At 47.7% G+C, this 26379-nt stretch overlaps 1 protein-coding gene across 7 annotated transcripts in view; it reads right to left on the reverse strand.

Moving 5' to 3' along the window:
- AFAP1L1 (actin filament associated protein 1 like 1) overlaps positions 1-26379 on the reverse strand; it is an 81351-nt gene that overhangs the window by 29704 nt on the left and 25268 nt on the right. For 5 of the 7 annotated variants that reach the window (XR_008993443.1, XR_005023935.2, XR_008993445.1 and 2 more), the window contains exons 2-15: positions 21096-21224; positions 19871-19954; positions 19036-19133; positions 17842-17950; positions 14254-14352; positions 13379-13590; positions 11595-11774; positions 9571-9663; positions 6855-6948; positions 6459-6611; positions 5147-5358; positions 3364-3509; positions 2640-2712; positions 978-1089 (exon numbers count right to left, since the gene is read on the reverse strand). Coding sequence is in view for 4 of the 7 variants with exons in the window: in XM_057490928.1 (XP_057346911.1) it covers positions 978-1089; positions 2640-2712; positions 3364-3509; positions 5147-5358; positions 6459-6611; positions 6855-6948; positions 9571-9663; positions 11595-11774; positions 13379-13590; positions 14254-14352; positions 17842-17950; positions 19036-19133; positions 19871-19954; positions 21096-21224 (1794 nt within the window). In the remaining 3 variants the exon portion in view is untranslated. Of the gene's footprint in view, positions 1-977; positions 1090-2639; positions 2713-3363; positions 3510-5146; positions 5359-6458; positions 6612-6854; positions 6949-9570; positions 9664-11594; positions 11775-13378; positions 13591-14253; positions 14353-17841; positions 17951-19035; positions 19134-19870; positions 19955-21095; positions 21225-21551; positions 21570-26379 lie in introns of those variants that run through there. The other 2 variants (XM_057490945.1, XM_057490937.1) reach the window with 2 other exon arrangements.

Genomic DNA, 26379 nt, shown 5'->3' on the forward strand with positions numbered 1-26379 from the left:
GAAGAAAGAGTTTGTTTTTTGTTATCCACGTTAGGATTTTTTTTTTTTTTACATTTTGTGATATCTGTAATGTTACATGCTTATTTCAATTTAGTTTCCCATTTTAAAATGGGCATTCTGTAATAAAGTCCTGCATTTCCAGTGACCATGAGAGTAGAGTGTAAGGAATATTACACAACAACCCTCTTATTATTCAGAGAGAAAACTCAGACCCAGAAAGGACAAGGAACTTTTCCAAAGTTTAACGATCAAGTCAGCAATGAACTATAGGTCTCCTGATCCCCAGGAGAGATTATCTGTACTAATGAAGTAGAACTATAATAGAGAAAATAATTTTAAAAGATAAATCTTCAAAAATCAAAGAAAGAATAGAACTTGATTTTTTTCAGGTGCAGGGGGAAGAAATGGAAAGCAATAATACTTGGAGTGGTTCAGTTCTCTACTTATTACCCAGATCACAAATTAGAAAATCGTTAGCTTCTGGAACAGACACTGCTTGAGGGTAAACTAAGTAAGTAAGGAATTGAGGTGAAGTAAAGTGAAGTGAAGAAGTAAGTAAGTAAAGTAAGTATAAGTAAAAAGTGAGGAAAGAAAGAAATAATCAATTTGGCCCCATTTGGTGTTAATATTTTTTTAACTTAGTTGCTAATATTTAAAAATAAGTACATTTCATATAAAGTCTAGATTTCTGGTCTTTTAAATAACTGGCAAATCTAGGCTGGCATTGCTGAGTGGAGGCCACCCTGTGGCTGGAGCCTGAGCACTTGGGTTTCCTACAGCCTCCTCTATCCCTTCCCTGGCATTTCCTCTCTGAGGCCACACGCCAGCTGCCTTTATCACAGGCTTGTGCTGTTATTTTTCATACAGTAGACTGTTTTCTTACACATACCTGCCTGGCCTTTGGTGGAGTCTGATTTTAAGGCTCTCTCCCCTCAGGTACTGTCTCCCTCACCTCCTCCCACCCACACAGAACTCACTGGAGGCATGGCGCTTGACTTTGACCTGTGGATCCACTCGGTGGGACTTCTCACTGCAGGAGGAGGCGTGGCGCTTCACCTGGGCCCCAGTGGGACGCTTGGGCTCCTCGTCCTGGGTGAGAGGTGGAGGAAGAGGGTGAAGTCCAGACAGGCTCAGAGTCATCGGTGTAGGGATGGATTTTGGTCTGTGCTCAGAGGATGAGTGCTGTGGGACCTCTGAGACCTGGCCTTACATTTTTAGTCTTGTGTAGCACTCAACAGTTTATAAACCACCTTCACTAGCAATATATCGTTTGATCCTCCTACCTCCCTGGGGCAGCAGAATGTGACTGTAAGCTGGAATATCCACTGACAGGGAAATTAGCATCTCAAAAGGCTGGGTGGCTGTATTTGATTTATCACAGATGTTTTTGTCCTCATTTCACTTGGCAGTATTCTGCAGATTTTCTGAATTGCTAATATAGAGTCTCCAGTGAAGAAGTCATGGAACACATCAGCCAATGGTAGAAGTTACATAACTTAATAGACTGGCTATACATTTGTGCATGAAGAGTATTAACACTCAAAGTCCTGTCAAAGCTCAGGAAACCATGAATGGAATAAGATAATAATGTAACTTAATAATGATGTCAATAACAGCATTGTTTACTCCCCTGTGCAAGACCTTCCAGTGTTCACGCACTCTGCTAACTTCTTTCCATGATTTAATTTAATTCTTGCAATAGTCCAATCAGTTAGGTTTGATCATATCCATCTGAAGCCAGGGAGTAAGGACCAGAGAAGGGAAGCCTAAGGTAAATCAGATTCAGCCCTGAGTCCAAAGTAGCCCTTAAGTGCTAAGCTGTCTTGATACTAGACTCTGCAACTAAGAAGGATCTTAAGCTGCATTTGCTGGTTTATCCAAGTCTGAAGAAAGAACATGTCAAAAGAAGAAAGACGATTGGGGAAGTTTCTAGAAAAGAGAGTCCTAGAGTGTTATCCAGGACTGTCCAAGGCAGAGGTCCTGGCTGGCAGAGACATGTGCTTTCCTTGGGAGCTTGATGCCCTTTCTCCTCTAGGTGTGGGGCCTGACTCACTCACCAATGTCTACTCAGAAGGTGGTTCTCTGGCTCTGCTGTGTGAGGAGAAGGCACAGGACATGCTGCCAGGGGGAGCCCAGGTCATGTGATGGCTACAGGGGCCTCACTGAATTAATGAGCAGGCATCTCCTTGGTTTAGTGAGCCAGACAGGGAGACTCTGTCCTGGGAGCTGAAGCTGAAGCCCAGAGTGTGGAAGCTACCAGGTGGAGGCCTACTGGAGTGGTCACCCAGTCAGTGTCCTCCTCTGCTTTTACCCCTAGACACCACTGAATCAGCAGTATCAGTTCACAGCACTAAACAGGTAGAGAGCCCCATACCTTACTCAGACTGGAATAGTGCTTCACAGTTTACAGAGCCCTTTTCTCTTTCTGATCTGGGGACCTTTTCCCTGTACCAGCCAGTCTCCCGTGTCAGGGAATCCTCCTTCAGAGCCGCAATCTGTGATAAAAAGGGTCTTCCCTCCCCTTTCAGCTGTTAGTTAAATGAAAAAGATCTCTCTGAGGTAAAGGGAAAAGAAGTAGTGAGCGAGGGAGAGCTAACAGTGGCCTTTGCCGTGCCCCCGGGCAGCCCCAGGGGCCTTACCTGCACCTCTTCATGAGGAACATCGTCGTAGACATGAAGCTCAGGCCGTTGGTCCCGGCAGGAGCTTGCATATCTAGAATAAACAAGGCATGATGATGACAACCACACTGTGGTTTACAGTACTTTCCTGTCCACTCTCATTTGATTCAGGCAGCAGCTCATAAAAGATGTTATAAGGTTAGTAATAGCAAACATGCCAGGCAGCACTGGGCCATCGTTGTGTTAGGAGCTTCATAGTCAGGGGCCCATGTGATTCTCACAACAACCTGGGAAGCAGATAATTCACCACCTCCATTCTATAAATGAGAGAAGACAGGGTCTAAGCTGGCAAGCAACCAGCCCAAGCTGTTGGTCATGCAAGAGCCATAATTTGAACCTGGCCCTTCTAATGTCAGACTCCATGTACCAGCCCTGTGTCTGCCTGGGTGCCCAAGGGAATGAGAATCTCAGGTTCTGCGGCTCATGAGGGTGGAGCCGAGGTCATATGCAGAAGGGCTTTTCCACTTTTGCTCATTCCCTCCACAGCCTTGCCCGACCCTGGGCTATCCCTCCTTTAGCCAGCTTGCCCCTGCTGGTGCCCACTCTGCCTTCCCAAGGAAACAGAGTCCTTCTCATCCCTTCCTCCCTTCCCTCTCTGTGCCCAAGGCTGTTCTCAGAGCCTCTGAGGGAGCCCAGACAAGATAGGTCCTGTACAGCTGTGGGCTGTGGGGTTGCTGACCCTTACAGGAATGAGTTGCGCCCTGCACTGACGATGCTGGTTATGGTCTCCACGTCCACGTAATCATAGTGCAGCGCCTCAGGAGTGACTTTGGAGCCCATCTCCACCAGCAGCAGCCCAAGCCAACGGCCCATGTCCTCTGAGCAGCCTGCCTGAGGGAGAGGAGGTGCAAGCCAAGTTCATTTTGGCACTGTCAGGTTCTCGGGCTACCTGCTCACTTCAGCCAAACCCATAGTCATATAGGACCTGTTATGTACCCAATACTTACAGCTCCAAGAGCACCAAAACTAGGGCACCCACCCAGAAATCCAAGTGGCCCCCACTTTCCCTCTGTTCAGGTCTTAGCTCTAGTGCCACTTCCTCAGAGATGCCCTTTCTGACCACCTCTGTAAGGCACACATCCTCACTTATTATTCTCAGAGCCTTCCTGACCATTTAGATATGAAAACATTTGGGTGTTCCCTGAATTAAAAAAAAAATTTTACTTTTTATTAGAGGAAGCTATTTCTCATATAACCCTATCATTTTTTTTTGTGTGTATTAAAATTGGCAATTGTTTGTAGTACTGTATACAGGAAAATCTCCAAGAAGTTGGTGGTCAACTAAGCACATATTTAAGTTAGTTCTCACTTACAGAGAGCATTATTATAAAGTCAACTTAGCACACAAATGCTAAACTTGAATAAAGGAAGCATATTTTTTGCCAGAAAGCTCTGTGTATAATTTAAGAGAAATAAGAGACCCATCTCAAGCTATCAAAAACAAGTGAGTTACAGAGGCAATATTTCTTGAAATTTAAGAACTGAGAGAGGCAGTAGGTACTAGACAAAGAATCCAAGACCAAGAGGTAGGTTTTAGTTCTAAGATAAAACCAAGGGTCCCCTGACCCTCTGTGGAGCCTTGGACAAAGCACTTGGCTGCCCTGCTTCAGTTTCCTTGTCTGTAATGTGAGGGGGTATTCTTTAAGTTTTCCTTCAGTGTTAACATTTTAAAGTCTTAGTAGCTGAAGGATTGACATATCGATGAGAGTTTCAGTGTATTTTGCATGGTCTCAGAGTGGAGGGCTAATGTCTCCAGGCAGGGGCAACAGTAAATGGGTAGAATGAAATCACATTTTCATTCAGCTATTTGTTCAACAAATATTAACTGAGGCCTTAGTGTGTGCCAGACATCACGCTGGGTTCTGGGAAAGCAAAAGTATGCAGAACAGGCATGGTTACTGCCTTCATGGAGCTTAAAGGTTTCACCTCAAATGGAGAAACTCTTCCTAAAGGTTTAGCTGCTTGCTGGTCAGGGCAAGCTGTCATGAAGGGCAGTGGTGTTTCTGTGGTGGACGGCCACTGGTGGGGAGGTTTTAGAGGGGATTCCAGAATCAGATCCAGCTCAGATCAGACTAGATGCTTTTTAGGCTGGAGATTTTAATAAGGAGAATAAACAAACCTTGATTTTCTAGGGTTGCCAGATTTAGCAAATAAAAATGTGGAATGCTCTGTTAAATTCATATTTTAGGTAAACAATAATTTTCTAGTATAAGTAGATAACCTAATATTATTGCATGGGATATGCTTGATTAAAAACACTATTTATTGTTTATCTGATTCAAATTTAAGTGGGTGTCCTATATTTTTAACTGGCAGTTCTACCTGGTCACTTGGTCATTGCTAGGCTTACTTTCCCTTCCCCCTCAGTCCCTGTAGCACCGGTGCCAAGGTCCCTGAGACAAAGCTGACAAGTAGGTCAGCACTCTCAGCTCCCACCACTGAGGATCACCTGGTTCCTCTCTTCTCACCTCCAAGATGGTGACCTCCTGCTGGTTGCGCAGGATCCTGAAGGCGAATGGGTGTCTGGGCCCAAAGCCTGGGACTACCTCACAGCCATGAAGGGTGATGGCATTTACGTGGGTCCGCAGGTCTGTTCGGTCCTTGTGGAAATACAGAGTGTTGCCATTCAGGCGGCACCAGCGTTCCTTCCAGCCCTGATTCACCAGCACGTTCAGGTGGCCTGAGGGGGAAGACCAGCAGTGTGACCTCCCAGCAGCCCAGCGCTGAGGAAACCCAAGGTGTGGTGTATGGGTCTACACCCCGGGGACCAAGTGCCTGGGCAACCCTTGTACTCTAATTGGAAAAAGGCTTTCTGGGTCTCGGGTCACCTACTTTCTTCAGGTTTTTGACCTCCACCATCCTCTTCTTTTCCTCAATTTCAGTTTCCTGTCTGTGAAATGGGCACTGCTAATTACATTCATACATAGCTGCACAGCCATTGAACCATATTTGAGCTTGGCGATAAGGGCAGGATCTACTATATAGGATAAATAAAAGGCACAATTCTCTTTTGCCTTTCCTTGCCCCAAAAGAGCAAAATGTTTACTGAAGGACAGAAAATAATGGGTGATGCTGACACCTGTGGGCAGCATATGGGGACAGAAACACCCAGCCAAGAGAGTCACTAAACAAGCCGAGGCTTCTCATGACGTTTCAGGTCTAAGTAATTTCGTTTACCATAACATGCTCTGATTCTCTGGTTAGGAAATATTTTTTATAGCCATGTGCTTTTATATCTTTTTCAGGGCTAGTAGAATATTACTTCATATCCAAAATACATGATTTTCTGTTGGATTGCAGTATGTGTAACACTGCATTTATATGAGCAGAATAATAGGTTTTCTCTCCAAATCATGTTTAATTCACATTGAATACACTTATAATGAAAAGTACTTAAGTATTTTCATCTAAGAAATTTCCTAATATAAGACTGGGCTGTAACTTACACACCTGGCATGTTATATACTGGCAAATAAGATACTCTCCTCTCCTCATAGTGGAGTAAACTGAGCCCAGAGACAGTGATCAGAGCTGAGGTTGCAGGGAGCACAGGAATGGGGAAGTTGGTTGGCTTTTCCTCTGCTGACCATCAGGGCCTCAAGAAAGAGAAGTGATGGAAGGGTGTGGATTGTTGATGCAGTGGAGATAGCCCTCTAGTAGCTTGGATTCTTTCCTCTGCCCCGGGGAGAGGTAGGTAGGTCCTCGAGGATTTCCTGGCTTAGTCTCGGGGGCCTGCATCAGCAGGGTCTGAATATCCTCCTCCCCACACCTGGTACCCACCACAGCATGGAAACTCCTCTTCCGTGGGGGACGTCTGCTGGTCATCGGCAGGTAGCTTCTTTTTGGAGAAGCTGATGATGCGGGTGATCTTCCGGCCTGCAGCCCTGCTCATCGAGCCCTTCAGCTCTGCCAGACTGCTCTTCTTTCCTTTGCCTGTTGCCATGGAAATGTATCAGGGGAGGGGAGGAGCCCCAAATCTCAGATCTACCTACCCTCGTCCTCCCTGTGGCCCTTCCGGCCTGTACACAGAGCCTGGCCTGCTGCTCCAGGTGTGGACGGGCCAGGTTACCTTACCCAGGTCTCCAAAGTGGTCAGGACCTGCTTTGCACTGTGTGCACATAGCAAGTCCCCTCCCAGCTCTCACACTCTCCAGCCTGCATCCCCAGAGGCTCCTACCATGGTCACAGGCCTCCCGGCGGCCTAGAGTGGAACAGTTGTCGTTGATGCCCAGGCTGTCGGAGTCTGAGGTCTGCTTCTCTTGAGACAGTCTCTGAGGAGGGACAGAGACAGCCCCATGCCAGAGGCACACTCAGAAGTCTTCCTTTGTTGATTCAGTCCCCCCGAACCCCAACACTCCTGCACATGGTGATTAGCTTATGAATATTTGTCAGCAACACTCAGGTGCCTGATAACCAGGTAAGAGAGGACAGCAATGACTTAGGATGGCTGTGTCTTCAAGTCACTCACAGTCTATTTGGGAAGCAAGGCAATTAATCACAGTGCATTGAAATGAATTCCTCAGACTTTGGAGCATATGTGACAGGGGGCGGGGAAGTATTTAAGTGGGATAGTGCTATAATGTAGCTGGTTAGGAAGTTGCCTCTAGCAGCATTGTGGGGGGGAACAAGAAGGAGCCAGACTGGAAGCAAAAAAGCCACCAAGAGATCGTCATGCTGGGCAAGATGAGCCTTGGTAAGGGGCTGAGCTGGGACTGCAGTGAGGACGGAGAAGAGGAGATGAGTTGGCACATTCAAAGTAGTCATAGCAGGACTTACTGAGTGGTGATAAGAGGAATGTTCACACTCCTGGCTCAGGTGAGAGGGCAGTAAAGATGCCTGCATGTGCACCATAGCAACGACTTCACTGTGACTGACATCGCTTACTCATGCCAGTCTGGGCCAGTCATTCATCCTTCATCTGTTCGTTCATTTGTTCATATGAGAGCAGTTAATTGCTTACTAGGTAGGCAAAATAGGTGGTGTGGAGTGGTCAAAGGGACCTGGGAAGAAACTCAGTCTCTAGTACCACCTGTTCATTGGGGGAAAGTCCTTTCATCTCCTTAAAGCTCAGTTTTCTTACCTGAATCTGACCCTTTTCAGTGGGCTGTGGCACCAGGGAGCCAGCGCAAGTGAAATTGTGAGGCCGACAGATTGTATCACTCCTAGTACCTGTATGGCGCTGCCATCTCACTTTAAGAAGCTAAGCTGTGCCAGCCAAACTTGGGACAGGATTAAAATGGCATCCACCCATTTAAAACAGTGGAATTACAGAGCTCCGAGGCCCCTAAACTTTTCCTGCTAAATTCCTCCCAGATGAGGCTCAGGGATTCTTTGCTATAAGCATGATACAAGAGGTAGGACAGGCCATGCACTCCCAGTTTCCAAAGGCTGGAAAAATGGCAACTGTCAGAATTGGGATAAATCTGTCAAAAGAATATAGAATCACCCTTATAAATTGTGAAACAGAAGTTATGTTTCTATGCATTCTGCAACTATGTACAGATGGTAACTTTTTCATCAAGATGGAAAGCAAATACCAAGAAACACTGGGCACTTGCAAACTGACTGAATGTTGATGACACTTCAATTACAAGATTACATGGGGAGACATGCCCATTCCCATTTCTCCAAAAATACCACCTTATGTATTTTACTGCCCTCCTGGTGTATACTCAGCCACAGGAAAGCCTATCCCTCCAGACTTGCCTCTTCTTCTCTCTCCACACGTTTGAATTGAACAATATAAACACACACACACACACACACACACACACACACACACACACACACACACACACACACACTCTGTCTCATACCGTCAGTGTTGCTTTCCTTCAGACCCCACTAGTGGCAAAGGCCAGTAAGGACACAGCTGAGCGTCTCCTCTAGCATCTGCATGAGACCCCTCCTGTCCTGGTGCCTACCTGCTGACCCCACACCTTTGCTTCTGCTGCTCCCTTCCCCTGCAGTCCCTGTCCCTTGGCACACCTCTGTCCCCGTGCAGTCATGCCCATTCTCTAAGGCTGAACATAGGTGCCTAAGCCCAACCCCCTCACCCTTCCAGCTAGCACAAGCCACCGTCCCACTCACTGGAGCCTTCCAGGACCACTCTGATAGGGCTGACAACCCCTGACCCTCTCCAGGCCCAGCCATGCTGGCCCCTTTCCATTCCATGCTGCCTCCTGCTCCAGGGCCTGTAACCTCTGCTTAGGATGCCTTTTCCCTCACCTTTCTCAATAATTTCTCACCCACGTCTGAAGTGCAGTTCTTTAGGGAGGCCTTTTCTAACCCCTGAGACAAGGGCAGGCCCCCTGGTGTAAGCTTCCAGAGTATGAAAGAGTTTCAGAAGTTTAATTAGGTAATACATGTAAAGCACGTAGAACAATACCATCCACACAGTTATATTCTGTATAGTGCTAGCCTTTATTACACCATACAAGAGCCATGTACATGGGCCTTAAACCTCCTTCTATGGCTTGGGGCTGAGTCTCTTTATCATCTGTAGCATCAAGCAAAGAATAGGCACCAGCATGTTTTTGCTTACAGCCAGATGAACTACAAAATGACTACTTCACTCATGTCCCAGTAAAGCCTGCACCTCTCACAAACTCCAATTTACTTTTCATGGCTCTGTTCAAATGTGACCTCTTCCTATCCTGGTAGGGTTAGTCACTCTTCCTCTGGCTTGTACTGCACCTTGAACATGGACTTATTCATTCCTTAATTCAGTAGACATTTATTGAGCACCTACTGTTGTGCCAGCTCCATGCTGAGCACTCACAGCCTATGCAGTACCACCACGGATGCCTGGCTGCACCAGCCTGTGAGCTCCCCCGGCCCATGCCATGTCCCCACTGCTGGGCCCAGAGTAGACCTTGTAGAGAAAGAGGTACCTTGTCTAGGTCCAGCTTGCACAGGAGGACTGGGGATCTGGGTAGTCCCGCCCCCTGTGCACCTCCAGCAGGCTTGCTCACCTCTCGGATGACCTGTGGAGAGGAGGCACAGTTGTGAGCAGGTGGGCAGGGATTCTGTGGAGGCAAAAGGAAATGGGGTCTGTGTGGTCAGGGCCATCAAGCAGAGGGGTTGGGATCCCTGCGTATATAAGGTGGATTGATGTGACCTGTCACATGTGTGGGTCATGTCAGGGTTTGAACAGGCTTTCACGTGTTTTTGTTTCTTGAGTTGAAAAGATATGGGACTGGGAAACAAGAGGGTTGGCCTCCAGGCCTGCCTCCATCACTAGTAGTTGGGTCCTTGGGAAAGCTGCTTCCCTGTTCTGATTGTAACATGGTGAGAATACTGGTCTTTTGTGTACTTCCTTGGACTGTCTGAGGACCAGTGAGATAATGGGTGTGAAAAACCATGTGAACCAGGTAATGCTGCACAAGCATGAGGGACTTGCTTCTGTGGCCATGTTGGGCCTTTACAGTTTACAGGGCAGCTGTGGCTATTCCCTCCATTTCAAAGATGTAGAAATGGAGACTGCAAGGCCTTCAGCCAAGGTCACATAGCAGAAGCATCCAGATCATTGAATAATAACAGCCACCACTTGTTGCTCACCTATCTTTGCTTTATGTGGATTATCCCAGTGTACTCCATAGCAGCCTGTGGGTCAGGCATGGCTGTGATCCCCAAGTTACAGATTAGGATGGCCTGGCTCCAAGAGGTGAAGCCACGGTTGCCTCCCTTAACCTCTGGACTGCTGCTCTCCCAGGGTCTGGATGCCAGGGCCAGCCTTACACTCTGGGTCTAGGGATCTTTCTGACCCACCAGCAGCCCCCCTGAGGTCAGAAGCTCCCCCATCGGGCAGGTTGTCTCTCTCCCTATCCCTCCTGAGAACAGGGCAGCAGTGAGAAACATCAGCATCTCAGTGGGAGAGCTGGTTATTTCAGTGAGGGAGAGTGGATGGGAGGGAGGGGGGTGTTTGGTCTCTGTTCCAGAAGAATATCAGAGAAGGAGAGAGCAAGGGGTCAGCGCGAAGTAGAGGCAGGGTGCAGGGGCAGAGGGTCTGCTGTAGGGGCCGGAAGGTGGGGCTTCCGCACCATCACCACACAGTAATCCCTGACACGTACAGTGCATACTGCCGGGCAGGCACTACATCACGTTTGCTCTAGAATCTTTATAAAAACCATTTCATAGAGGAGGAAGCTGAGGCACAGAGAGGTGAAGTCATTTGCACATGACCACGTAGCGGTAAGTGCTGGTTGGGCCTTGGACCTGAGCTCAAGTCTGTGCTACCAGAGTCTTCCCTTGTCATCACTCTGCCGTCCTGCCTATGGTCTTTGGAGTATATTTTCTTGTTTGCTTCTAACCCTGACCCCAGTCACTTGGTTGTGTGAGCTTGGGCAAGTCACATAAATTTCCTGTACCTCAGTTTTCTCATCTGTAAAAGGGAAACAATAATAGTCCCCAAAAAATGTGAAGAATAAGTTAGGTCATGTATGTAGAGCTTTTAGCACAATGCATGGCACAAAGTAAATGTCCAAAACAAAACAACTCTGATGTGCAGAAGCTAGACCACAGGTGGATGTTACGAGGATGCACATTTCACCTAAGACAAGGAGGACTTTTCCTTTTTAAAAAAAATAAGATTGGCTTATCTAATGATAAAAATAGCTTCCTTCAAAGATATTAAGCTCCCTGTGCTAGGAGGTGTACATGTGCAGGCTGGACAAGCCCACAGTAATGATGTTAGAAAGCTATTCAAATAACTAGAAGGAAAACAATATTCCAGCCTGAGGTCTGTTTACTGGTGATGGCCATGGCCCATTTCCACACGTGAGCCCTAGCTGTGCAGAGGACACTGACTCCCCGCTACCCTGAGCAGGGTTTTTTCTTTCAGGGACAGGAGCCCACCCCACTGAGGGCTAGGCCTGGGGAAGCGAGGCTGGGTGGGAGGGGCACAGGCTCCACGTACCTTCAGCCATTCCTCGGCCTGCTCCTGGCTCTGCAGTGCCAGCACCAAGACCTCGGTAGCCCCCTGGGAGAAGCGCAGCTCATGCCTCTTGTGCCGGCTGTCCTTGGGCACATAGATGACACTGCAGATGTCCAGCGCCAGCCTCAGGTGTGGCTGCCGGTCCTTGGAGCTTTTGTAACACTGGGCAAGGAGAGAAGGAGTCAGGGTGTCCTATAGTGGAGGATGGGGGAGACACCCTAACACACACTCAGAGAACTCCAACGCACCCCAGAGAGACACCCCCCTGACCAGAGACCTCCCCCACTCCCTCAGACGGGCTGTGCCTCTTGGCCCTGAGGAAGGGAGGCCTGATGGGGGGGTTCTTTGGGCAATCTTCAGATCTCAAGGGTTCCCCAGGGAACAAAACTACCTATTTGGAAGAGGCAGATTTTAGCACAGCACTAGGAAGACCATTCTAGTCCAAAAAGCCAGAGAGGAAACAGGCTGGCTTGGGAGGAAGCCAGCTCCTTGCTACTAACAGGCAACATGGCAGGAATGTGGGAGAGAATTCTGGCGGGGACAGAGGATTGGCTCCGGGAAGTCAGTAGTTTATCAATAACGGTTCTTACTTCCCAATTCTTACTATGCAGTTAGCATTACCTTGACACCAGAACCTGACAATGACATTAGAAAAAAGCAAAATTCTAGGCCAATCTCTCTCATAACATAGTTACAAAAGCCCTAAATGAAATACTAACAAATAGAATTCAGACACATAAAAAAAGCATAGTGCATCAAGGCCACGTGTGGCTTATTCTGAGAACACAAGACTAGGTTAACATTGAAAAACCAACCTTATAATTCAGCATATTTTACAGAAACAAGGAGAAAAACCAGCTATGTCAATAGAAGTAGGAAAAGCATTTGCTAACATTTCATACCCACTTGTATGATAAACTTAGTAAACTAAGGATGGGAGGGAAACTTCCTTCGTGGAATAATAAAGAGCATCTACAAACAACCCACAGCAAACACCAGCTTCGATGGTGGATTACTGCAACTTTCCCTTCAAGATCTGGACTGAGATATTTTACTCACCACTTCTGTTTACATTGTACTAACCAATGCCATCAGTTAAAAAAAAAAAACAACCAGAAGGCATAGGAGTGAAAAGAAGTAAGTCTTGGACTAGTTCTGACCTGGCATGAACTTTTCACTGCTGCAGGATAAGAAAAGGTCATGTTTCAAGTGGATATATGTTGGGCAAAAGGCTTATCAACAGCTTTTTGGGTCAAGAGGCATTATTCATTATTTTTTCTTAAATGATTTCCATCTTCCTTTGGAATTAAAGGTACATTTTCTTTTATGAGATGATGGTGAGAGAGATGGTGAATTAAAAATCATAATAAATGGTGCATGGGCTCAGTTTCAGAAAAGATGTATGGAAATCAAGGTAGATATATGTATATTAAAACTTAACAGTGGTTAGCTTTCATTCAATGTGATTATAGATTTAACAAAATCATTTTGTATAATAAACATTATTTTAAAGTGGCAAAAAATTCATTCTTACCAGAAAAAAAACCTGGTAAACTCTTTATCAGGTCTGAGTTTTGTTTTTGTTTCTGTTTTTAATTCTGCCTGAGTTGGAGCGCCCTGATCTCAGAAGCACTGGGCTTTGAATCTCTGTTTACAAAGTAAGCCCAGAGGAACTGAAGCAGACACCTGCACACACACAGACACACACATATGTGTGTGCGCACAAGTCCATGTGAGGCTTGACCCACACATCCTTGGCCACTCACCAGGAGCTGGTCCTCCTTGATGACAGTCAGCTGCTTGGCCCACTGCCCGAAGCGCTTTTTCCGCAGCAGGAAGGCACATATCCTGCAGTCCCTGACCAGGTGCATGGAGGCCTCCTCTGAGGGCCACTGGTGCATGAGCTGCGGCCCCTTCCCTTCCTCCTCCTCCTCATCATAGGACTCGTAGGAGCTGCTCATTGCGTCAGAGTCATTGTCTACAGGAACCACAGGAAAGGACCCATCACTGTGCCATCACCTGGGAGGCACTTTCTTTCCCTCCATGGGCATCTCTGCCCTGGGGCCTGCGACCCTGAAGGGGTGGGCAAGAGGCGTGATAACGATAATGACTGAACTCCAACACAGGCACTGTGTTTTACAGATTTATCCCTGGCTTGGTGATCTTGATGACTTCACTGCTCAGAGTTTCCGTTTTTTTATTGGTAAAATGGTCATAACAAACAACAGTATCTGCCTCACAGGGTTATTGTGAGGATCAGTGAGTGTAGAGTATTTCACCCAGTGTCTGGCACTCAGTGAGTGCTCAGTAACCATCAGCTCTTGTCATTACCCCATCATCTTTGTATCCCTTGTCTCAGGGATTTTCACAGCACCCAACAAATCCCCATTTTATACAGAAGGAAACTGGGGGCTCAGAGAGAATAAGCAACGCATCTAAGGCCAGTCACCAAGGGCCAAGGCAAGGGGCAGATCCAGGGCTCCTGACTCTCAGGCCAGTGGTCTTTCAGCGAATCCCAGGATCTCTGAGTAAAAGCTTTGGTGCCTCTGGTGACCTCAGGGTGGGCACATGTATGCCAAGGGTTAGGGTAGGACTGGCTCTCGGAGGACAGAACCCTTGTGAACACTTGCCCAATACTTACAGGAGCTCTTCAGCTCCCCATTCATCCTGGTTGCAGGGTAGCTGCTGTCTGCATCCTCATAGTAGCCATCTATGATGGAGTGGGCCGGGCTGCAGCCATCTGTTGGGGGTGGCAGAAAGAGCCACATGTTGGAGAAATGTAGACTCCAGGGGATGTGGCTAGGCAAGACCCTGGACACCATGCCCCTCTTCAGGGAAGAGAGAATGGAGCTTTTTGCAGCTCCCCAGACAGTGTGTGAAGCTTCCTCTGGGCACCCATCTGCTCCAGCTTCCCAAATGCCCTCTGCTCCTGTTGTCAGGAACTGCTAAGGCCCTTTCACCCTTCCAAGCCTGTGTTCTCATTATTCCCTGTGCTCTCTTAGCTTCTGCTAGAGAACTTCTGATCCTTCAAGACCCAGCTCAAAGATCTTTCCTCTGACCTTCCCAGCAAAGAGGAGTTAGCCCCTCCTCAGGGACCCTGGAGCACTGGGGGGTGTGCATGCCCCTTGGTCGCAGTTCTGATTCTGTCCTGTGGGAAGTGGTTCCCCAGCTCCCTAGGTTCAGTCCCTACCCCTGCTCTGCCTCTGCCTCAGCTTCCGCCACCTCAGCCCTTCTGCTCATGTACTGATGCATTTGTTCCCTCTTCTTGTCAAAGCAATTCTCCTTTCAAACCTCTGACTATATAGGAGAACTGGACTAGAGGAGATAAAAATAATGCCTACAGTAGTGAATGCAACAGCTGACCATGCTGAATTTTCACAACACTTTGCCATTCAGAGGCTTGGGTGTATCTGTATCACAAATTGTATTCTGTATCAGAATATCAAAATTACTGGGGATCTTTTTAAAATACAGAACCCAGAGATTTCTGATTCACTGGTGTGGGCTGAGCTGAGGAATCTGCATTTTAGAAAAAAACCTATTTAATAGGACATTATCAAACATACGTAAAAATAGAAAATAAATTGAACTCCAAGGCATTAGATTTTTTAACAAAACAATAAGGTTATTTTGATGCAGATGCAGATGGTCTCTGGAACATATTCTGAAGTTCAGTAGGTTAACGATTGTGCTTTGGGGTTGATCAATCTGAGTTCAAACCTATCTGCACCATTTATCAAGTGACCTTGGAAAGAAAACAGTTTTTCTGCATTTCATATTCTTCACCTTAAAGTGGCAAGAACAGTTTCCACCTTGGATTAGTAACACAGTCTGTATAAATTCTCAGGTAGTGCCTGACACATAGACTGTACTAGACAAATGCCAGATGTCATTATGATTATCTCTTCTGAGTCCCACAGTGTGGAGGTGGGTATCAGCCCCATTTTACAGATGAGGAAACCGAAGCCACACAGTCTGCTAGTGAGAGAGCCTGGATGGGAACTAAGGTTGTCAGGTCAGGGAGTAGGTGCACATCCCCTCCTCCAGGAAGCCTTCCTTCACCTCGTCCAACTCATTCTCACACCATACTGTTCAAAGTGCTGCTCTGGGCTCCCAGCCCCTGCCATCCATCTGTTTCCTGAGGATGGCAGCACTCACTTCCCAGCAATGGAGACACCACGTTCTATCTCCCAAGTAAGATTCAGAGTCTGCCTTTCCCAACAAATATCCTGTGTGGTGGATTGCATGTCAGGGCCAGAGATGGGGGTAGGGGCGGAAGTGGTGTGGTGGGGAAGAGGATGGGGGGAAGGGCAAAGGGCTCAGACACCTTGCAGGGCTGGACACTGTGTGAGAGGAAGGGTACTCCCTTGACAGGCATGGTGCCCTCTCCCTGGACAGGTGCCCTGGCTCTTACTGAGGTCCTCCCCCACCTCCTGCCTCAAGATCCCCTCTGTGTCTGGAGGTGGCTTCTCTGCCCTCTCTGAGAGGTGAGTGGGCACTCTGGGGAGCAGGAGGAGCCTTATCCAGCTGAGGGGCTTGACCCAAATGCCCATCGACTGATGAAGGGATAAATAAAATATGGTATAGTCACACAATGAAATATTATTTGGCCATAAGAAGGAAAGAAGTACTGAATATGCAATGACACAGGTGAACCTTGAAAACATTCCACTAAGTGAAATAAGCTGGACAACGCATTTATGTCTCCATTTATGTGAAATGTCTAGAACAGGCAAATCCACAGAGGCAGAAGCAGACTGGTGGTTGCCAGGGGCTCAGGGGAGAGGGAAACAGGGAGGGACTGCTTAATGGGTGTGGGGTTTCCATCTGGAATGACAGTGTTTGGGAACTAGACAGTGGTGATGGCTGCACAGTCCTGTGAATGTGCTAAGTGCCACCAATTGAACACTTTGGCTGAAATGGCCAACTTTATGTTACATGTATTTTTCTACAATTAAAAAAAAAGGGCCCATGGTAAAAAAAAGTCAGTACAGAAGAGTATGAATGGGAAAATATGTTCCCTTCACCCAGATTTCTATTCATTTCACACAGGAAAATACTGTTGATGGTTTCTTGTGTATCTGAGAAAAACTGTCAAAATGAATGTATGTGGTAACAAATAGAATCATGTTATATGCAGGCGTCTGTGTTTATTTTTTTTTCAATGAATGTATCTTAGAATTCACTTCTGATCAGCACAGACAGACCTGCTTATTTTTTGTTGGTTGGAGATATTCCACTATGCTTCTGAATGATAGTCTCACACAAACAACATCTAACAGGAGTTCAACTGTACATGCTGGGTCATCCAAAAACTGTAATATAATTTCTTGTATGCAATGTTAAATCCTTATACCCAAGCCAGTGACTTATCTGATCCTTAAAGAAACAGACATCTGTTGCAACTCTGGAAGAAACTGATCTCTCAGTGAGTCAAAAATTAAAGATTCTTTCCTTTATAGCTGATTTAAATGATCTTTCAAAGGTGATTTGTACCTGTAAATTATTTAGTGTCCTCTCAATTGTTTTATTGTGCTTGCCTATCAGTAAAAAAATATATATATTTATGTATGTATAAGTTATATATATGTAAAGTAATCACAAATATTATTAGATTACAAATACTACAAAACATTCACAAAGAAATTTTAAAAAGATGTATTAAACTAAATATAAATAAAGCTTCTAATATCTGCCCACATCATTTCATGAATCCCCTGGGGAGCCCATACTCTGCTCTGAAGACCTCTGATTTCGACCATGTACTTTTTTATCTTCTGCATTGACTTTACAACCTAACCCACATTTAAGATGTGATTCTGCTGAAACACAAATTATTGCAGCAGTTCATGGAAAGAGGGGTGTTTAGGTCAATGCCAGCATCAGTGCTAGGAGCCATACTGAGTGGTCGTCTGCATATCTCCATCCTAGCACATTTATACACATGTATGTAGCTCATCTTCCTTATTTTAAGGACAGGGAACAGAGATCCAGATGGGGCAAGGGTCACACAAGGCTATGTGACTGGGACTAGAACCCAGGCCCCTGATCTCTGGGGCAAAATCCCCACTGCCCATCCAGGCCATCGCTAAAGAGGCTGATGCTCAGGCATCTCCTCAGGATGTGGCATGGCTGGGGGTGCCAGGCTTGGAGCTCCAGTCCGTTGGAGCTTCAGGACAGGAGCCTCTTTCTCCTCCTCACCCCCAGCCCCCAGGAGACCAGAACTTACTGTGGGAGCTGATGTACTCAGGGGCTCTGCCAGGCCCTAGGGGAAGGGCCTCCTCGTAGTGGTCCTCGGGTGGAGGCCTGCTGGGGAGTGGCGGAGGCAGGTGGGCTGCCTGGAGGGGAGCAGAGGAGGGCGTAAGACAAGAAGGCCAGGGGCACACACAGGAGCATGTGGAGTGACAGGAGGGTGACTGGGGGACAGGGAGGCCAGGGCTCCTAGAGGACAGGACACAGTGAAGCTGTAACTTCTCAGAGAGAGACCGAAGGGCCGGGTTGAGAAACGCTGAGAATTCATTGGTCCTATGTTTCTAACCCAATAATTTAAGCATCTGGGCTTCTCTGTATCTTAAAGTCTGTGGACTGCCACAGAGATGTAGTTATAGTCTTGATTGAGTACATGCAGGATCATCGAAAGCTGTGAGTTCTGCAATACTTGGCAACTGCTTCTAAATACATGTGAAGAACAGTAGTGCCTCAAAGCTGAGAGCTTAGGTTCTGGGGCCGGGGAAACCCCAGCTTTACAGCTAAGCTCTGTCACTTCCTAGTTGTGTGACACTGACATGTCACTTAGTCTCTCTTAGCCTCAGTTTCCTTACTTGTAAAATGGGGATAACTCTTGCCAACCTCATTCAGTTGGTGTGAGCATATAATGGACAGAGTAAGTGGTCAATTAATGGTACCATTGATGGTGACGATAACAGTGAATCACACAGTCGGCAGACAACGCCTGACATGATTATGGGCCCCTTGCCTTGATTCTATGGCCCTACGGCTGGGGACCCTAGGTAGGATCCAAACCTTCATTTTTTAGGTGAAAAATTCTGGCTCAGAAAGGGGAAATGAATTGCCTATGTCTACACAACAGTAGGAAAGAGGGCAGAGGCCAGTCAGCTGTGGTCCTGAGGTTCCCCACCACTCCGCCTGTAATATAGCAGTCAGTGGTTGGGGTGGGAACGTCCTTTGGGCCTGAAGGGACAGGTCAGTTCCCCACATTATCTTTGTTCAGCATGGGCACAGTGAGCATGTCAAGAGCCATTGAAATGTTCTCAAGGTGCTGTTTCTGCCCTTAACTACCACACAGAGGAGAAAACAGGGCCCTGCATAACCAGGAGGGTCCCCAGCATTAGCAGGGAGGGCAGCTCTTGCCCCTCCAGAGGGACAGAGGGCCTGAGGGTGTGGGAACCCAGGCCGCACTCACCTGTTTCCGAGATGGGCTCTTGGCTGGCTTGGGTCTAGCTACTGTGCAGGGCTGTCCATCATCCTCTGGCAGGTCCCGAAGTTCGCTCAGGTCACAGTCTATGGAGGGTCAAGCCATTGAGGCAGAGAAAGCCAAGGATGAGCACGGCAGTGTGGCAAGAAGTCTGGACTAGGGGTCAGGAGGCCTTTACCACCACTTCCATTAGTAACCCTGAGCAAGTGAGGCTTGCTAGACACTTTGAGTCCTGGTCTCATCCGTAAAGTGGTCATAATAATTATCCCTGCCTTGTCTGTCTCCCAGCATTATGGAGAGGATCTAATGAGATAATATTTGGTGTGGTGCTTTGGAAAGTCTCAGAGATTATGTTATGAAGGTGCAAGGTTTTTCCTAAGTCTGTCAGTCCCTAAACTCTCTCACCTGATCCATAGCTTTCTGCTGGTGTTGAACAGTGCTCTCTTCCTTTGGGATACAGCAGGGACCTCAAATAGCCTGCACACAGCCAGTACCGATGTCACTGCTGTGATGGATGCGAGCAGCAGGCAAGACAGTATCCATGTGTCCTCCCTTCTTTTGCCTGCATGCTCATCCCTACATTTCCTCAAATTTCAGGGATGATTTCCCATAACAGTACAGGTTTTGATGAGACTTTCAGACCTGGCAAGGCCCAGAGAGACCAAGGGACTTGCCCAAAGTGACTCGATGTTGTGACCTTAGAGCTAGGCCTACATGCAGGTATTTTCCCACCCAGTCCAGGGATCCTTCCAGAGACTGGGGTGGTGACACACACTCGCAGGAGAGGATGGCTTCCAGCTGAGGTTGGGAGAGGGTTACTTGCCGAATTCTTCAAAGAGGGACTCCACGAAGCTGGGCCCAAAGTGTAGGTCCGCTGCGCTCACATTCAGGTAGGAGGCATCTTTTGCTGTGAGGAAGGAGAATGTGCCAGGGCGAGGGAGGAGGGGGCTGCTACTGACTCCGAGCAGGGCCAGGGCTGCCCCTCCCAGCTCGGACTTCATCCCACATAGGACACAGCACTTGGTTTACAAAGCATGCGCACGTCCTAAATTACTCCCATGGCTTTCAAACTTCATTTTTATTTTTACATTGTTACTAAGGATCCCTGTCTCCCAAGTGAAAGGATGCCCAGAGCCCACTATAGAAAACGGTACAGGGGCTGCTCTGGGGATGCCTGGGGACAGGCTCTGGCAGGCACAGGCTGTGAAGTGCCACCTCTCTCATCTCCACAGTCCTGTGAGGGCAGCAGATGACATCGACCTATTGGTCTCTGAGAAGTGGGGCTAAAAGAGTCACCAGTGGTGCCTTCCCTGCACATAACTCAGACCCCTCCAACACTGTGGGACGCAGTGCATCTCCTTAGAGTTTAGCAAGCTCTTGGATTTATATGTGTCATCTCGAGAGTTGACTTGGGGTGTAGCGATAAGGCTGGAGCAGATGAGGAAGGCTTGCTGCATGCAGAGCAGACAGACAGAGAGGCTGGGGGACTAGAGGAGGGAGTATGGGTAAAGCTGTGGGGCTGGTGGACCACTTACAAAGTGAGCATGTGTGTGCATGTGCATCTCTGTGTAGGAGTGTATGTTGTGTGTCTAGTGTGCATTTATTGTGTGTGCTATGCACACAGATCTACGTTTGTGTGTGTTCTGTGTCCTGTGTGCTGTGTGTGAGAACAGGTGTGTGATGCTTGATGTGCTCGTTATGTACCCGAGCATGTGCTGTTGGTGAGAGCATATCGTGTATTTGCCTGTGTGCCATATGTAGGTGTATTTGTTATGGATGTGCTAAGCCTGTGAGTTGTGAGAGTGTGTTGCATGCGTGAGTGTATGTGAATATGTGCGGCATGCGTGTTGTGTGTGAGTCCATAGTGGGTTGTGGATGGAGGAGTACAAAGACTGCAGCCAGGGTTGTGGTGGGGAAGGGCCAGAGGGGAGGGGGACGTCGGCCAGGCCACGAGAAGTCCTGTGCCGTGCTCTGAGGCCCCTCCTGGCAGGCCCTGGGGAATGACTGAGGCTTCCCGAGGAGCTCTGTGCAGAGCATGGATGGCTGACCTGGGAGGGGCTGCAGGCTCTGCAGGATGGAGGCCACAGCCATCTTCTTCTCCAGGGTGGTGTCACTGAGGTACTCATGGTCCAGGAGGCTGAGCAGCCCCGTGAGTTCAGGGAGCAGCCGTTCCAGCACTGAGAAGGAAGCATGGTCATGGCTCTGTGTCCAGGATCCCAGCCCCACACCCGCCCACAGAGGCCAGGCAAGCAGGGGCCAGAGGGCAGGGCCCGGCGCAACAGGGAGGCCTCGGAGGCCCTCATATGGCTGTCCCATTGCCCGTCACAAGCCTCCCTTGGGAGAGCCCTGCTCAGTTAACGGTGACATTCTTTGGGCCTCCCCTTCTGCCTCAGACCTCATATGACCTTGAACCTCCTGGGCTCACTCTGGCACCTTGAGCCCAGGCAGCCTGAGCAGAGGCATTTAGGCCTCCCTTGTCCCAGCATGCTCTCTGCTTTGCATACCCAGGGTCCTTCCTCACTGTCGCTTGAGGCTCAGTGCTGGTCCCAGGCCGGAGGCCCCCGCTGTTCAGGACACAGGCAGGAAGGGAGCCTTCCTGTCCCACCGGTTCATACACTTCAATCTCTGGAACCTTCTGTTTCCGGTGCCGTGGCAGGAGCCAAACTAAACATTAACCCTTTTCATCCCAGGCCCCAGACTGTCACCACCATTCTTTCTGTCCATGCTATACCAGTATTTTCCAGCTTGAGTATATATAGGAATTACCTGGGGATCTTATCAAAATGCAGATTCTGACTCAAGAGGTCTGGGGTGGGACCTGAGATCTGCATTTCTGGACAAGCTCCCAGCTGCTGCTGCTGCCGGTTGAGACCACACAGAGCGGAAAAATCCTAGAGCACAGACTCCTTTAAAGACTGGTGCGTGCCAAGACCATGATGTCATTAATGCCTCCCTGTCCTGAACAGCAACACAGCCCTTGGTCTGCCTGAGGAAAACCAGCTTCATTACAGTGGTAGTATTGTCCTTCTCTGCAACCTGCCAATCACTTGTGCATAATAATAAAAGCTAACCTGTGTTGAACAGTGTTCATGAACTGCACTGTGTTCATGAGCCTTTCATACTTACAGTCTCATTTAAGTCTCATATCAAGCATTTTATTATCTCCATTATATAGAGAATGAGACTAAGGCTCAGAGTGGTTAACTATCTTTTCCAGGGTCACACAGACAGCAGAGATTTGACTGGACCTGGTTGCCTCACTCTATCCTTTTAACAAAGGTGCTATATTGCTTTGCAGTATTTTATATGATCCTACCAACAAATTTTAAGATAGGTCTCATGATCACCCCTACTTTTTAGATGAAGAAACTAAGGCTCAGAGAAGATAAGTAACTTGCTTGAAGTTCCACAGAGGCAAGCAGAAGAGCCAGGACTTCAGCTCCAGTCTCCTGACTCCCAACTCCATGTTCCACCCACTCCGGCATCCCCCTGGACTCGCCTAAGGGAACGATGAGACTCAGACTTGGAGCTACAGGGTCTGCCTGTTAGAGGCGCTCTAACATGATGCATAAGAGGACCAGCCCTGGATCCAGACTACCTGGGTTCAAGTCAGACTCCATCATTCATTAGCTGTGGGACCTTCGGTAAGTTACCTAACCCATGACTCGGTTTCCTTCTCTGTAAAGGTGGGTAATAACAGCACCTGCTTTCATAGGGTTGCTGTGAAGAGTAACTGTGCCATGCGTGAAAAGTGCCTTGTCCTGTACATAGTAAATGCTCACCCCAACGCAGCTATTACTGCTGACATTATAATTTTTACCATGCTGATGTATACTGTGCAGATTACTGTGTCCACCTCCCTCAGCAGGCTGGGGAACTCTAGGAAGTGTAGGCTGTACTAAGAATCTCAGCCTCCTTAGGATGTAGTCTGGGGCCTGCTCAGTGTGGGTGCTCACTTTATGTGTTTGATGAGAAAGGAAGTGAACAGACGACCACACTAGGACTTTTTAAAAAAATAGGCATCTTTATATAGATAAGTGGCACTTGTTGGAAAAATGTGATGTTGTTCTCTGTGGTATTCCATCATCACCTCAGATCTGTTGGGAATGAGCTGATACTAACAGCTACCACCTCATGAGCCCCATCTCCTGCCCGGTGCTGAGGCACTGCCTTTCCACGCACTCTCTCACCGCATCCCCACAGAGCGGCCTCAGGAGATCCTGCTTGTGTACCTATGTTCCAGAAGATGATGTGGAGGCTGAGGGAAGCCATGGGATGGTCGCATAGCTTGAAAGAGGTGGAGCCAGGTTGAGTCCTAGTTTGTGTGACTTCTAGAAACTGCTGAGTGGCACGACTCCAGGGGACATTGTTTGCCTCAGAGCCCAAGTGAAAGGTGCCCGGAGTGTCACCGAGCCCATGCAGTGCCACGTCAGCCAGGTCTCCCTCTTTGTAGGAGGAAACAATTCAAAATCATTGTAGACAAATTTTAGCTGTTATGAAGATGATATTTTCAAATGGAATCACAAATTCTCTGTACCTTCAACAGTCACACCCTAAGTCGGTTCACTTAATTCCTAAATATTTACTAAGCATTATGTGCCACTCAAGGCCTTAAGTTAGAAATTCTCATTTATCTTATTCGATGTTCCCCTGGCATTCTCCTTCTCCCCGTCTCCGTTGTCTCTCACACACACGTCATTACGCTCAAAGGAGGCCATGGTGAATGCCACAAGGAAGGCCCCACAGGGCACCACGGGTGCTTTCTTGCGGCCTGCAGCCATGGTTCACATTTGAAAATCCATGACTGCTCTGCTTTGTCAAGGAACGTCAAGGCTACAGGGTGCAGGGGCTGTTTATATCCCTCTACCAGTGGTTCTGAAACTTTTTGGCCTCAGGACTCCTTTACACTTTTAAAAATTATTGAGGACCCCAGGGAGCTTTTGTTTTATGTAGGTTATATCTATTAATATTGACTGTATTAACAATTAACACTGAGAACATTTTAAAATAGAAGAATACATATCTCATTATCCTTCAGAGCTGCTACCACATCATCACACTTGCATAACCTCTGGAAAAAAACGCCACTGTATACCCGTGAGAGAATGAGAGTGAAAAAGGCTTATGAGGTCTTAGTACTGCGCAGAAGCAGCTTGACCTTAGGTACCCGCTGAAAGTACCTTGGGGATTTCCCCAAGGCGCCCACCATCCCAGCCATAGTTTTTGGAGAACGGTGGTCTTTCAGTTGAATGACCTCACATTGCTAAGCTTTTTGGGTGTCCTAAGCCCCTCCATCTGTCCTCCTCTCCCTCTCTCCTGCTTTCTCCTCCCTCCCCCATCCTTCTTTTCTTGAGGTTATAACCCTTTCTTCTTGCTGCTATCAGCAAGATATGTGTGGCAGCATTCCTGCTTCTAAAAGCTCTCCTGCTTCTAATTTAAGTTTTATTACAATTGTTTCTAAAGTAAGAACAATTAGGTTCTGAGAGGGCTGTCTGCATTTGAAAACATGAGCTGTAACTCATGCTTTGTAACCAAGCTCTGTAACACCTTTTCAAATTTTTTTTCCTGTCCTTGATGGGATTCCTAACATGGGACCTTGACTTCTAAGTGTTTTTCATTTAACTGAGATGTGATCACAAAAGTCCAGGGCAAAGGAGAAGGTGGGAACTGAGTGAAGCGGATGGGCAATGGGGAGCTAGTGCTGGTGGTGGTTTCTCCAGGCTGGACTGAGCTGGCAGGCAGCAGGTGGCAGAGGGGGACAGTCACCTGGAATTCTTACAGTGTGTTTGGCAGAGGGGCATGAGCCATGGGGGAGAGCTCAGCTTGCAGGCAGTGAATGGGCAAGAGCCCTTCTCTAGGCTGAGTAGTTACTGTGTGCTAGGCAGTTAATGTGCATCATCTCATTTAACCCTTATAAACTGCACAAAAGGTACATGGTGTTGTTATCTGTGCCCTACAAGTGAGGAGACAAAGGCTTGGAGAAGTAAGGCCACCCAGCCAGTAAGACGTAAGGCCAGCTAGGCCTTGAGTCCAGGTCCGACTGATTTCAAAGGATGTACTGCTGTGCCTGCATCTATCATCAGAAGACTTGGGCTCAGAGCAGCAGAAGCCAGGCCACAGCAGAGACGAGGTGGGTGGCCCTCAAAGCCCTCCCGCTGAGGGCTCTGGACCATGACCTCTTCGGGGCTCCTGACCTGTGGACCCCTCACTGGGAGACTCTTGTTGTGGGGCTGAAAGTCCTGCTCAGTGGTCTCCCCACGGGGTATGTTTGTGAACTTCAGAGCCCCCACTGTGAAGATCTCATGGAAGAAAAACAAGTGACACAAAGTGTATACCTGATGAGCAGCGGTATCTCATCCCAGAGAGAACCTTATACATCATGGATACAAGAAAGCTTTCAGCCAGTGCACTGTTCTTCAAAGACAATACAGACTTCTCCCCCAAAATTCTCAGACACAGTGAATACAGAAGTGTCTTCAATGGCAGCTTTAATGCCAGAGAACCGAAGTCACAGGATTTAAACAATCAGAAAATTTAATTTGGAGAGAAATCCATGTGCATGTAAATGTCATGATTGGTTCTGGCAGGGCACATATATATATATCCTAGGATGGCAATCCCAAATTTTAGCAAGAATAAGAGGGAAGGAGTTTGTTAGAAAGGTAGATTCCTGAACCACCTATCCAGAGAGTCTGATTCCATAGGCCCTGTCCTGGGATCCAGGAGCCTGCATTATAACAAGTATTCCAGGCGATTCCAAGGTTCCACCTTTGAAAAATACCCCACTGGGAAACACCTACTATGAGTCATGTCTGTGAACATAACGAAAGTGGGAAGACCTCTCTTATTCCTTAAAAATTATTATTCCACATCACCTTCTGAAATAACTGAAAGCCCAGGGGAGACTAGGAGCCCCTGTGGAGGATTATAACGCTGGAGCAGAGTCTTGCTTAGAGGATCACAGTGCTTAGGGCTTTGGGGTCAGACCTACGTACTCTGGAATTCTTGTGCTGCTTCTTCTGGGCTGTACATAGACAGGCATGTTAGAGAACTCTGAGCCCTGATTTTCTCATCTGTAAAATGAGAGTAGCAGGATCCCAACCCCCTAGGCTGGGAGAACTAGGTAAGGCCATGCTTGCACTTCACCTGTTGCTATGCCTGCAGCCAGCACTCACTCAATCAGGCTGTGCTCTTGTTGCCACTGCTGAATACTCAGAACTGTGTGGGCTCCAGAGTGCTGATCAGACAGTATTTAGTGACTGATTTGCTATAGTTATGTTGCAAAGTCCATGAGGATGGGGCTGTGTCTCAGTCATAGTAGATGCCCCTTGA

Source organism: Manis pentadactyla, chromosome 2 (genome assembly GCF_030020395.1).
Source record: "Manis pentadactyla isolate mManPen7 chromosome 2, mManPen7.hap1, whole genome shotgun sequence".
NCBI lineage: Eukaryota > Metazoa > Chordata > Mammalia > Pholidota > Manidae > Manis > Manis pentadactyla.